We start from the raw sequence: 14,019 nt of genomic DNA, 5'->3' as shown, positions 1-14,019 counted from the left end.
AGCTCAGTTTTTTAGAATGATCCCAGCATATTTCTTGGAGGGCAAAGTAGTGGGACAGATTAATTTCATTCTTATTTTAAATCTTACAGTGAAAGGCTATAAAATAGAATATCTTAACATCTCATGCGTCACATGCGAAGTCTGAATGGTACAATTAAAGGGGCAAGACTACTATTTTCTTTGTAGACTTTTCTTTTTGCTTTTTATTTTGATGACAAAAGTCACTAACAGTGCATTCCTGGGCCACCCATTAACAGAGGCACTTCTGGGGAAGGTTATAAAGAAACTCTGTAGGTCAAGGCAGCAGCTTCTTGAACTTCACATATATTTAAAATTATTTGGGAGCAGTTTTATTGTAAATTTGTTGTATAACTACGGGACCATCTTTTTGTGGTGTGAAGTCTTAACTATCTAATCAAACAGACCAGCAGATAAAAGTGATGCTGGGTCCCTGACCCACTGCTATAGCCCTTGAATAAAACTAGAAGAACAACAGGGTCAGTTTGGTTCCCTGTAGGGATGAATTATAAAAGGAACAACTATAATTTATCCAGAACTGTATAATTTTCAGAGCATTTCTCATTTCACATAGAAAAATCAAAAGGGGTTAAGTAGTACTATTATCCACATTTTACAAAAGAAACAGAGGTTCTGAGGGATTAAAAGACTTGTCCAAATTCACAGAAACCAGTTTTTTTAATTTGTTTTTTTATTTTTAGCCCCAAATGTTATGTCGCTTTCAGTTGCCTTGCCTATGCAAATAATTAGCAAATTTTCCTTGCATTTATATGTATATATATCTAGTTCTAGTTACTAGTTTTACATTTTTCATGTTTTTCTTTAAAGAAAACAGAGTCCGTATCATGATTTTTCAGTATTCAGAAGGAGCTAGCAAATTGTAAATTTTCAACAGAGGAGTAACCAATATAATTCTACCACGATATTGGTTTGTATTGTTGTTTTTTCTTTTAAATGTTACATGTAAATTAACAAGAGGTAAAAATAACAAATACACTTGTTTCAACATGTGATTGTGTTCAGCAATGATTATTTTATTGACTAATAAAGGTAAATAAATTACAACCATAAAAAGAAACATTCATTATCATTCATGTGTTGTTCAGGATTGTTCAGAATCTGTGGTTACCAATAGGAAATTAGGGCTTTTAATGACATGGTACACAAGGTCACGGCTGTTGGATGAAAAGGGAAAAGCCCTATCACACATTTCTTTAAATGATTTGACATCAAATAGTCATAGCCAAAATGTACTCCGTGCAGCTGAAAAAATGACACCTGGCTCTTTAAGAACTGTAGTGTCTCATTTGACTTTTCACCTTGCAACCTTGAAGGAAATAAAACTGTGACAGTGCCTAAAATCAGAACTCCTCATTTTAAAACTTTTGCCACAGAGCTCGCTCTCTGTCATAACACCTGTGCTTAGTGATATGTTGAGAACATAACCATCTGCATGGCTTCAATAGGACACGTTATCATTTGAAAGAAAATGCTTTGAAAATGGGTCCAACCTACCTTTGAGGTTGGGAGGGATGGTTTTATTTACTTTCCAGTGGGAAGCTATCTAGTTTAGATTATAGAAGAATTAGAGAATTATCTGGTTTGATTCTGACATCAGAAGAGCAGATATTTGGAAAGTGCTTCAAAGCAACTTTGATAATGACAGTGGAAACTGCTAACATGATATCTTGACTTTAAAACATTTGGTTCTACATTCCATTTTAGCAGTGAGCCCCAAACTTTTGTTTTCTTTAATCAAATACCGCTTACAGGAAAGAATGAGTAAACTCTTAATTCTTTTTACTCTGTAATGACAAACTTTCAACCATATTATAAAATAACCCATTAAACCTTGATCAAACTCAGTTGTCCTTATATTCTTCTGCCATGGGGGGGAAAAAAATCCCAGTATAAGCTTTTCTAATAGTGAGTATATGATTTCTTACCCACAAATAATTGAGCCAAGATAGCTCAGATATCAAGCAAGACTGGAGTTTCTAAAACTTTTTCCTAAAAGAATATGTGCTAATTTAATAACTAACCTCTTTTGGTTGCTGCCATACAATTAGTATTGTATATATTACTATTACTATTACGGCTATTATATGAAATTATGTTCATATCCAGGTTCTCTGTGTCCAGAAACAGCAACACATATTTAAATACTTTAAAATAAAACCAGTATTCATTAGTCACATTGATCTTAAACATGAAACTCTATTTTATTTTACAAAACATGAATCTTAGTATTTTTTAACAGCTGTGATGACATGACACAACCAATTTAATTAAAAAGTGTGAGGAAAGGTTTCAGATACCCTTATTTTGAAAATACAAAAAATTCCTAATAGCTGCCTAGATATTTTTAGGGGTGGGGAGATTTAAATATTTAAATCTGTATATCCCCTAAGTTTTAAAATGGTTCTATTAATAAGATATAAAAGCAGGACTCAGGGGCACTGAGAATGGATTTGGCCCCTGTCAAAAAGTTTCATAAGCTCTTCCCACACATACACTTATATTTAGTGAAACTGCTAAAGTTTCTTTACATAGTTTTCCTAGGTCTCTTTTCTGGCTGCAGGACCCTAGTAATTTTCTAGATTTCTCTCTACTCTTAGTGGCCCTGCCTGGACCGCAATGCCAGGCTGAAGGATGTCTGAAGAACTGAGTTGGCAGAAAACATATGTATTTAAGGGCATTTAGGATCAAGTTAAACAGAATTTTCACCTGGCATTCAAGAGGACAAGATCACATCCTTTGAAACTATATTAGGGAAGGAACAGTTCACCAATTGCTTTTTGGAAGGCCACTTAATTTTTGCTGTTCTCATCCTTCCCCTTTGCCAAAAACTCAAACCATATAAATTACCACTTCTTGATCTGGAACGAACATAACAGTCTCTGGTGAAATAGCCCTTCCCATAAGTCAGGCTCACTTTGTTTTATAGATCAGCGGTCAGCAAACCTTTGCTGTAAAGGGCCAGAGGGTAAATATTTCAGGCTTTGTGGGCCACTACTCAACTTTCTTGCGACTCAACTCTGTCATTATAGAGCCCAAGTACTCACACACTATAATACATACCCAAATGAACATAACTATGTTCCAATAAAACTTTATTTACAAAACAGTTAATGGGCCAGCTTTGGCCAGAGGGCCATAGTTTGCCCATCCCTATTTTAGGTAATAACCACAAATGATGCTTCTGTTTTTGAAAACTGCAAAGTACTTCCCATGGTTCTAGTTAGATTAATGCCCACTCACACAATATTTAGGTACTCTGATAGTATATAGATCCATAGCTGTGGTAGAAGAAGCCAGCGAGAACTGAGGATTCAGTTTATGACTCACAGCTGCAAATCAGCATGATCAGAAATTTATATGAACCTGGAAGTGCTTGTTTCTATTTTATTAGAAAACCTGGGCATGTAGCTGTTCCTGGCTTTTGCTAATCTTGGAGCGGACATCAGGAGCAGAGGATAATGGCTATTCTGGTGCTGTGGTGGCAAGGGCAGATTCAGAGAAAGGTAATAAATTACAGGTAATATGGCTCCTCAGCAGCCTTAAAGGGTCAGTGCCCAAGGTACCAAATATAAGTCAGCACTAAGGGATTCATTGCTCAAACAATTGGGCTGATCCACTCAGGTAAATTTGCTTAATACATGGCTGAAAACCAAAAATCAAAACCAAATATATAAAAAGTTGTGAGAGCAGCAGTGGCCATGAATCACAAAATTCCCTACAGGTAGAGGAAATCTTACCCATCATCTTAGCCAGCCCTTTCATATTACCAGTGGGGAGAACAAAGCCTGAAGAGGGACAGGTAACTTGCTCAGTTAGTTTGTGGAAGAATCACCAAATCGCAGCCATTTGACTTTCAATCTGTTACTTTCCTCTAGAGAATCTGAATTTCAAGGGCATTTACCAACCATATAAACACGCATGTCATGAGATTATGACAGCTAAGTAGTACCTGGCTACCCTTAAAGACAGTTTTCTGTTGGGATATAAATGGTGCCAGAGGACATGTGAAATTTGCTGAGAGGAACAGAATGCATTCCATCACTGGTTTAATGTAGCTGATAAAAACCTCACAGGATAAAGCATTAAATGGCCATCTTCCCACGAGTATAAGTGCTGGTCTCTCATATTGTATGATAACATGGCAAGAACAGACTGCGAAGTTCTTAAATCAAAGCTTGCATTAATCTGTTTCCCTCCTAACAAATCAAAGGCAAATGTTATCCTCATATCTTTGGTGTCTGTGACATAGAGGATCCCTCGGGCAATGAAGGCGTTGCCAGCCTTGGATTTGGGGTATGTGGTATTGATGTGTTGCACCACAGAGAATGTCCTCTCATCCAGTTGGGCTACAAGAATGCTTGAGCCATCCACACTGGAAGCATAGATAATCCAAAGGCCCTTTTCATCTACAGCTAAGTTGAAGTAAGTCTTGGAATTGGCGAAGAGGTATTTTCGATCAAAATACAGGGCATTTTCAAGCTTCAGTGTTTGGGATGTTTCTTTGCCAAATTCGAATCTGAAATGTGTAAAAAAAAGTAGATATGAGTCACCATTTTTATGGACAAGGGTGGTTTTTTAGGCTCCTTTATGAAACTGGGTGGGGCCTGTGATTCTGCATTTCTAGTAAGTTTCCAGGTCATACCCATTCTACTACTGGTCCATCCCAATGCTATGAGCAGCAGGGGTGTAAAGGATGATGACTACATCTAAGTGTCCACCTCCTAGCCATGTGACCCCAGGAAAATCCTTTAACTTCAAGAATCCTTGAGTGTTTGCTGACTCCTGAAATGCCCTCTCAAAGATTCCTAGAATTGCAAGGGGCTGCAAAAGATGGTCTAGTCCAGTCCTTTGATTTTACAAATGAAAAAGGAGACATAACTGGCCAAAGAACACTCAAGTAAGTAACAGAGACAGAATTTGAACTTAGGTGTTCTAACTCCAAGTTTGGGGGTTCATCCTCTACTCCGTGCTGGAATTTTAAGTCAAAATTAAGAAGAAAGTCACTGGCTAGAAGAGATGTAGCAAAGTGATGGCTGTAAAGTCAATTTTTTTGTCCAGTAAGTAACTGGATAAATGAAACCATGGCATGGAATCCCAAGCCCTCGGCTCCTGGAGGCCGTCTGATTTGACGGATTCCAAATCTAGACCATATCAAAAAGGGAATTGTGGTTCAAAATGCACCTGACTCCAGGAATGAAAATTCAGGGATGTAGGCTAAGAGAAAAACACTAGAGGGTACCATTGAGCCGCAGAAGAAACATGAAGCGTCAGAATCTGCGGCTATGCATTGGAGCTTAACAAACTTGAAGCCAATTAAGAAACCCTGAAGTAAGTTTGAGAAGAAGCCAGAGAAGGGAGAGGGCTTGAGAAGGCCCTGTCTGCCCATTTCAGCTTCCAGGACTCTTTTTCCCTCTGAACTCCTGGAATTCAAGACTGCTGTTTGGTCCCTGTCTGGTACTGGCACCTAGCAGCTGCATTCCTTGATGAGGTTTGTCTCTCCATGTGAGAAAAGGGTCTAATTTGATCTGCCTCCCACTCTGCTCCCAGGCCTGGCATAGAGCAGGGCCTCTGTACAGGTCTTGAACCAGTGCGTCACACAAGCTTAGCCTTATTAGAAGACTTAGAGGGACCAATCCTCTTTCGGGGGCTCATTTATCCCAGAACTCCACTACCATCCCCATTTTCATGTAAAAACAGCCCTATATAAATGGCAGCAGAGAACCACAGGGTTAAACAAGGGTTAAATGAGGAGAAATGGACAGGAAGGAGAATGTCTGGGGAGTGATGACTTCTGAACAGGAGGCGGGTCCATGGTCCTTTTCTATTAACACAAGAGTCTTGCCCAAATGAGGTGTCTAGGGAGATACTGAGATGATGGGGAGTCTGGTAGAGGGGGTGAGAGGCAAAGAGGCTGACACATGTGTCTAATGTGGCTGGTTTAGCTGCACGTTATACGAGAAAGCCTGTCTCCATCCTAAGCTGAGCACTCCAAGGCTAACAAGCTTGTGAGGGAGAGAAGGGTCCTAGTCCTCCCTTCAGGTGCTTGTCTCTGACCTTGAATGACGAGGATCACGGCTTTCATAACACTGAGACTGTTGTTTCAGACAGGGCTACAGCTAGAGGGCTTCAGAGGCTCTGGTCCATCTCTTTATTTTTATTGAGGATGTGGGAACCACAGGAAGTGGTGTCTCTTGTCCAAACCCATGGAGTGGGTAGGCAGAAGAGCTGGAACCTGATTTCACTGCTCTCTTGATTTGCCCAGGATGACCTGCTTCTGCCTTCAAAGCCCAGACCTTGATTTCTTTTTGAACCATGAAGACAAAACTTCAATTTTTGTGGGGAGCCAGGAAGACTTAGCTGCTGCCCTGGGCACTGTCTATCTGGGTGACCACCTCCTCTTCCCTTTAGGAAAGCAGAGGGTAGCCTGGTGAGAGCGACATAGGGATGACAGATCTGAAGGCAGAGACGCCTTGATTTTGCTTTGCAGTCTCTAGTCTTCAATGTTCTCAGCTGTGATGTGAAATTCTTCACACTCAAAGATTTTCAGAACAAAACCGATTTTGGGGTTTGACACCTTGCTGCCAGAGGGAGCTCTGGGCTCTGGCTGCTTCCTTTCTCAAAAGATGAGAAAGCTGCACCCCTTCCCATTTCAGATCTGTTTCTCTTTGGTTCTGACTCTATTCTTGGTGTCCAGAGCAGTACTAAATGCAGACCCCAGGCAGGGGCTGGGACATGGCGCTCACTCAGTGTGTCCTGTGGTTCAGTCAGTCAGCAAACCCTGATTGACCTCTGACTGTGTGCCAGGCCCTGGGGACATAGAGTGACGGAAACACAGATCCTACCCTTAAATAGCTCACGGATAACAAAAGCTCCACATAGGTGCTGCCTGGGATGCATGTCCGGGTAACTCACCTCACTATGGTGTTGGAGCCTCCTTTGTGGTAGTAGAGAGAGCCGTTGTAGATGGCATGCCCACAGCCATGGAAATAATATGGGAGGTGGATGAGTGAGTAACTGCCATTCAGCAGGGAGGGCTGGTCTTCGAATTCCTTCACCCTGATGCCTGCAAGAGGGAAGCCAGGGAAAGGCGGTTACCATCTCTCTGGCCTGACAATCGCAGCTTGGGAGTGAGTTGGGGAAGGAAGATCAAAGAAGGGAAGTTGGAGTAAGATGTCCTGCAAGGGTCCTTGTCCAGCTGGAAGAGTCTCTGACTCTCAAATTCAAAATTCCATCTCTCCTATGGATTCTGAATTGTCTTTCGAACGCAGTAGCCACAGAGTCAGCTTTGTTCCTCCCAGGAAAACTGTGTCACCCTCTACCCACTCCACTCTAGATTGTTTAAAAAATTCTCTGTTAGACTGACACAGGCCTATACCAGGAAAAGGAAATACCTGGCAGTTGTTCAGTCCTGCCCTCCACAGCTGCCACTGCTAATTCACATTATTCCTCTTTCCTTTTGAGCCACAGAATTCTTCTCAGCTGATAATCTTGGCAGTCTCTATCAGCTAGTCAGTTAGCCTTGAAGAAACGAAGTGGTATGTTTTAGCTATTTCTCTGACCAGTGACTGGCCAGACTCCTTCTGGAACGAGACCGTTGTTACCACGACCAGCAATTCCTGACCACATCCCTTTGGGACAGTGTGACTAAAGTCATGCTCAGATGCAGTATCCTTGCAAGATGGCACTTCACCTTCTCCCCTGGGCTCTTTGTCCAACAGATATCTAAGAAAGATGGCCAAAAGTATTCTTCTGGCGGGTGCCAACCTCAGAGACAGACGGACAGTGCAAAAGATTTTGTCCCTGACATTTCTTCCCCATTATGTTTTGGGGTTTACAAGGCCATCAGTCATAACACTGTGTTGTTTCCTTCTGGATATTGTGCCTAAAATTGGATAAGCTACATTAGAGGTGCCCTGGTCACCATCAGTGTGTTCAAAGGAGAAAAGTAATCTGCCCACTCATTCGTGCTTTCTTAAACAAAGAACAATTGTTACACCAATTAGCAGAGATTTCAGACACACAAAAAGAGAATCAGCCTGAAAGTAGGCAACAGATAAAAGACACAGATGACCACAGATAAATCATCTGCCAAGTGAAAGTACCTGAAAAATGTTCAGTCACCCAGATCCGTTCATCACTCTTGTTAGCAGACTCTCTTATCCAAGTCCCAAATGTCTCTGTAACTTTTAATACTTGCACTGGATCTCCAATAGAAGTGATTGTGGATGCTACCAAAAGAGGAAAAAGAAAAGTTACTCACCCGCCAATTATGACCTTAAGGCATCCAATTTCTGACTTTCGAAATAGGATGCTTTCTTTTTTTACCTGCTTGTGGGGAATGGTGTTCATTGACTTTATCATCAGCTTTTCCAACCAAGGTATCATCATTGGGGATAGCACATGTCTCACCTGAAATGACGACAATAATCGGAGCAAATGCAGTTGGCCCAGTGAGATTTGTATGACTCTGCAGCTGGCGCTTTCCCCACCTCAGTACAGACTCTAGGCCCATAGCATCCCTTAAAATAGGGTCACCAAGTTTTTTGGTCGCTTGCTTTTAAACAACAAGTCCTGCGCTTCCAAATATTACCCACTGCTTGAGGAGTGACCACAGTTGCTAAGAATCCCATGAGGATGTCAGTAAAAAGGGGAAAAGTGACCTGAGCCAGCCCATTCAAGCCTTCAGTAATCTGAGGGAGACGTTTACTGACACGTTCCTGGACTCTCTGGGCAGGTGGTATTACTACTATCAGGACTGCATTTTTCTGAAAGGGTTTTCATTCTCTGGGAAACCGATAGAGAGGTGTGGGGGGCAGCCTCATGAAGGGATACCCCACTTTGCCCCTTCTTCCTGGACTGCCAGGAGAGGAAGCACAGAGGAAGAAAGAGGCTCAAGGCAGCTCGCCCCAGAGACGCTGAGCCCCACACCACCATCTCCCCACCTGCTGTCGCTGGGAGGCCTATGGAACTCGGGTGCTTGATGGACACCTGATCCACCATTGGTTTGAGGCTACACTTGAATTGGAATTCATTGTCTTCAGCTTGTCATTGTTCCCGTAACAAATGAGTTTAATTAGGACCTTTGAGGAGGAGGTGGCTTAGGGTGGCAGAAACAGGACAGAAGGAGGGAAGGAAGACTAGAGGGAGTGGACTGGCTGGGGTCAGAGTCCTGGTCTGGGGCAGGTTGGGGCAAGTCGGGCTTTCTGGGAAAAGTCAGGCCCATTTGCTTAGACAAATTCCGATGGGTTCACATAACCCTGTGGTTGCTAGATAGAAGAGAGCACCTCTGTTGTCAGTAGGGAAGTTCAGGAAATAATCTGGAGAGGTTTCTTTATCAGTAAAATAAGGGGGCGGGACCCTCAGTGCTCTCTAAGCTGCTTTCTAGCTGGATGAGCCAGTGTTTCTCTGAAGTCCTCTGTCATCCACTGAGAGCAGTCTCAGAGATCTGTTCCACATGTAGTCCTGCTGCCTCTGAATTTCATCTGGAGTTTCCCCTTAGGAAGCTGGGCTTTGCACAAGAAAGGGACAGAGAGACCCTCCTCCTGTCCTTAGTCTGAAGAAAAGGCTCTCATTAATTTCTGTTTGCACCAACCTGCTTCTAAAGCTGTGGGGGCAGGAAAGGGGTTAAAACAATGGAACCGGAGCAGCAGAGAGTGCCAAGTTCAGATGCAGGAAGCCTGGCAGATGAGGACTCATTTCCAGGGGGCAGAGTGGAAGATAATGGCCTCTCATTTAAAGTAGTCTTCACAACTCTGGGGCTCAACCCTGCTCACCAGCCTCTCAGTAGATAGGCCAGGCAGAGCAGAACGCTTCTCCAGGCACCTACTGTCACTGGCTGACAGAGTCTTAGCAAGTTAGAATTCCACACAGCTCTGGTCAGATCTCCCCCTCTCCCAGGGGAGGGTTCCCACTCAGTTCATTCTCCAGGGGCAGCTGAACAAAGGACTGGTGCTAATAGAGGAGGTGGCGCTGAACACCAGGGAAGGAACAGCTAACTGCTGAGTAGAATTACAATCAGGCTCTATTTATTGGGGTGTGTATACCTCTGTGTGTGTGACATCTTTGAAATGACAGATTCACCCACTCTAATAGCTGAGTGTGTACCCCAAAAAGGCATTCCAGAAAGAACAGTACACCAGACCGAACTAAAGACTGTTTAGGGAAGTGGCTGTGAAATCCACAGCAAATGGGAGACACACTGCAGTCAGGGCCCTCCTGTCTGCCTCCAAAGCAAAAGCATTGAGTTGTGCCTTCTTGTGGACTAAGGAGGTGAGCAGGTGCCAGGTCACCGCTTTTGGGAAGAAGTTCTAGCATTACCCTAGAAGTATTTTCAATTAACATGACTCTTGATTTCTAATTAGCTTTCAATCCTGTGGCGTCTCTGTCACAAACTGGCCAAAGGACAAGTCTTCCTGGCCTTCCAGAGATCAGGTGTTCCTTGCCCCTGACTGGCTTAGTCACAAAGTGTGAATCTCCATCTCTGAAAGGAAGATGCTGGAAGAGGAGGGGCTTTACAGGCAGGTACGCCTGGGTTTGAATCCTAGCTCTGTCACTTACTAATTGAGTGTCCTTGGGCAAGCTATTTAGCAACTGGGGTTTCATTTTTGTGTCTATAAGTTGGTGAGAATAACAACTCTTATGTCCTAGGACTGCTGTGAGAATTAAATGAATTAAGCACTTAGCACCATGCCTGGCATTTTGTTAGCACTCAGAGTTGGTGGTGACAATGGTAGTGCTGTAGTATTTGTGGAGAGTTAACCAGTCTGAACTCCCCCACTATCTCCTCCAGCATCAGCCAAGCCCTTCACGTTCCAAAAGTGAACAGCTTAGCCTTCGAGACTGTTTCAGGGGACAGGGATAGTCTGGTGATAAGTGAAGAGAGAGGATGAGGGAAGGGAGTGGGAGGCCAAATTCTAAACCTGCCACCAGTCTTCACTCCTGGGACAGACTGCCCAGGCCTTCCACAAACATGTTCAAGAGGGAACTCTCACTTTGGATAAAATCTCCTTCTGTTTAAAAAATCTGGTCACAAAACCTGGGTGAAGCCCAAGAATTAAGAAGAGACAGGTTCCCTGGGGCAGGGTTGGTGACCTGGGCACTGGCCGTTGAACATGTTTGGCTGTCGAGGGCCTTTAGATCTTCTGCTTCCAGGAGGCCCCGGGGGACCTGGAGGGCCCGGGGGCCCAGGTAGGCCGGGTGGGCCTGGTGGGCCTGGGTCACCTTTGGCACCTGGAGAGAGAGAAAGAGGGTGGGGAGGGAGATTGATAAAAGAATCATAATCAGAGCTGGGTTTTACACCAGGGGAAAGAATGAGCAGCTCCAGAGAGGCTGTCTGAGCGACCTGCCCAGAGGTGACTGGCTGTTCGGCTCTCATCCACACAGAGTTGAGGAGGCACTATCATAGCAAGTGCTGAGTTCCAACGACGAACAAGGAACTGTGCCAAGAATTGTAAGAAACTCCCCCCTGTCGTTCTTCCTAACACATCTGTGAAGTAGCAATAGCAGCCCCTCAGTGACTGGAGTCTTAGGGATGGTTATTCAGTGCTTTGCCCAAGGTCACAACCTGAATGGGGCTGGAACTCAGGTGTGTCTGACTCCAAAGCTCATCCTATTTCACTGGCCCATGTTAGTGGATCTCATCCCTGACTGTTATCAGAATCACCCAAGGAACTTTAATACAATTGTAATACTTGGGCCGCATCCCAAACCAATTAGATAGGTATTGTGGGGAGCTTGGTCACGTGTATTTTAAAAAAATTCCTTTTTCAATTATGGTTGACATACAATATTATATTAGTTTTAGGTGTACAGCATAGTAGTTAGACATTTATGTAACTTACAAAGTGATCACCCGATAAATCTAATACCCATCAGACACCATACATAGTTATTAAAATATTATTAACTATATTTGCCATGTTACATCCCCATGCCTGTTTTCACTCATCTGTATTATTTCAAGTCTCTTACTACGCAGCCAGCTGTGAGAAACACTGCTCTGCGTGGTAGAAGAAATCAAGCTCTGTGACCTTGAGCAGGCAGCTTAACCCTGCTGAGCCTGTTCTTCATCTCCAGATTGAGTCTCATACTCCCTGCCCTCCCCTTTGAGAATTATTGAGGTCATTGGGGTGAGTGCTCTGACAGTTAGAACTCGTACACACCTGCAAGCAGCCATTCCTCAAACTTCAGGTGGCTAACATGGATGCAGTCCTCTACAAGGGATGTTAGTTCTGGAGCTTCCATAAAGACGTCCCTAGTCTGGGCTGTTCAGCCCTTTGGTTCTACCCTCCTGTCTGGGGCTGACGCTGGTGATCTAAGATCTCTTTAGCTGCCTCTTCCAAGTCAGACCAAATAAGCTTTTTTGGTCTCTTTAGAGTGGGCAAGCAGGGGTCACAGAAGCTAGAGGTAGGTCAGAGATCTGTAGGCAGGGCACCCATGATCCAACCCTCCAGTGCCTTCTCTGCTCTCTGACCAGAGGACACACTCAGTTCTGGCCTGGTCTCCTGAAGTGGGGTATAGTCAGTGAGGTGGTTTTTCTGAATGGTTTGTCATCCCCCCTCACTTGTTCAGTATAGGAGAATGTAATATTCAGGATGTAGCAACTTCCCATATAACTGATGCATAACATGAGATTATATTTTCAAAGTATATTCATGTATCTTACCCTGTCAAAACACTTGTTAAATTTTATGCATTTTTCATAGCAACCTCCACTGTTTATGAAACTAAGCATTCTAAACATAATTTGATTTTTCCTTGATATTTTGGTCTTAGCACAGTGTCTAGCAAATAGGATGTACTCGGTAAATTTTCAATGAATGGATGGGAGAATGGTTCAGGGTCATTATTCTGAACATCTGTCATCTTAGCTTCTTGAGGACAGACATGTCTTACTCATTGTCATATTCATAGTCTCAGCTGTTAGTGAAGTCCCTAATTCATAGTCCTCTCTGATATTCAGTAGATGTTTACTGAATACATTAATAGGATAGTTCAGTTTATACAAGTGGTCTCTAAAGTACTGTTCGTTTAAAATTCTTCTTCCTTGTCCTCCTCCATGACCATTATCTGTCACCTGCCTACTCCTTCTACCATATGACTGTCTTTCTGTGGCTCACAGCATCTCTACCTCCTCCCCCACAGACACCAACTATCTGCTTTTAACCTGGGCTGAAAACCAGAAAAAGATGATCAACAACGATATTTGCCCCAATTCTCTATGTCGAACTTAGGATAACATGAAGAATGCCTGTGCTTTCTGTCATTTGTTCTCTGAGGTATCTTAAATTGTTTGCTTACTTGTATTGTTCTGGATTGTGCTGGATTTAATAGATATTTTTTTTAAAAGGAAGCTTCCTTCATCCTAATTCAATCTAATCATGATGTTTAGACCTGAATTATTTACCCTATTACTGCTTAGGTCTCAGATTTGGTCTTGTGAACATTGGGGTAACATGTACAGTTTTATCCTTTTTGAAAGCACAGAACTCTAAAACATGCTACATAACAGGTGGCCACATATGACAAATAAAGAGAGAAGACCTACAGCAGCCCTTGCATTAAATCCCAGGCAGGCCTGTTCACTCTGGGAGAAGGCCTGAGCACCAGCCTCTTACCTGTGGGTAGCACGTCATTGGATACGTCCCCTTTGTCCCCCTTTTCACCCTTCTGCCCTGCTGGGCCCTCACTTCCAGTCAAGCCCAGTTCACCAGGGTCTCCCTTTTCTCCTGGAATTCCTGTGGCTCCTGGTAGCCCTGAGAAAAATAATAATTTATTAGCCTGTTGTGCAAGAAATTCTGGCATACTACTTTGTGATATTGTACCATGTACTATAACCAAATATCTAACTAACACATATAATCATTTTAGGACAGCAGCATGGCCAACATTAAAGAGCAGTATTTCCAGGTGGCTCTGGTGGACCATTATTAGAGACATTTGAATGGGACAACAGGATAAGGAGAGGATTGAACCACAAGA

At 43.1% G+C, this 14,019-nt stretch overlaps 1 protein-coding gene across 1 annotated transcript in view; it reads right to left on the bottom strand.

Moving 5' to 3' along the window:
- Positions 1-4,077: 4,077 nt before the first annotated feature.
- GLDN (gliomedin) overlaps positions 4,078-14,019 on the bottom strand; it is a gene marked incomplete at its 5' end in the record, with an annotated part of 54,311 nt that continues 44,369 nt past the window's right edge. Inside the window, 6 exons of the mRNA XM_011355185.1 lie at positions 4,078-4,555; positions 6,952-7,102; positions 8,142-8,267; positions 8,365-8,448; positions 11,131-11,268; positions 13,656-13,793. Coding sequence (XP_011353487.1) covers positions 4,078-4,555; positions 6,952-7,102; positions 8,142-8,267; positions 8,365-8,448; positions 11,131-11,268; positions 13,656-13,793 — 1,115 coding nt within the window. The remainder of the gene's footprint in view (positions 4,556-6,951; positions 7,103-8,141; positions 8,268-8,364; positions 8,449-11,130; positions 11,269-13,655; positions 13,794-14,019) is intronic.

Source organism: Pteropus vampyrus, unplaced genomic scaffold, assembly GCF_000151845.1.
Source record: "Pteropus vampyrus isolate Shadow unplaced genomic scaffold, Pvam_2.0 Scaffold19, whole genome shotgun sequence".
NCBI lineage: Eukaryota > Metazoa > Chordata > Mammalia > Chiroptera > Pteropodidae > Pteropus > Pteropus vampyrus.
Note: the sequence above shows the minus strand (reverse complement) of the source record. Positions and strands in the feature narration are given on the sequence as shown.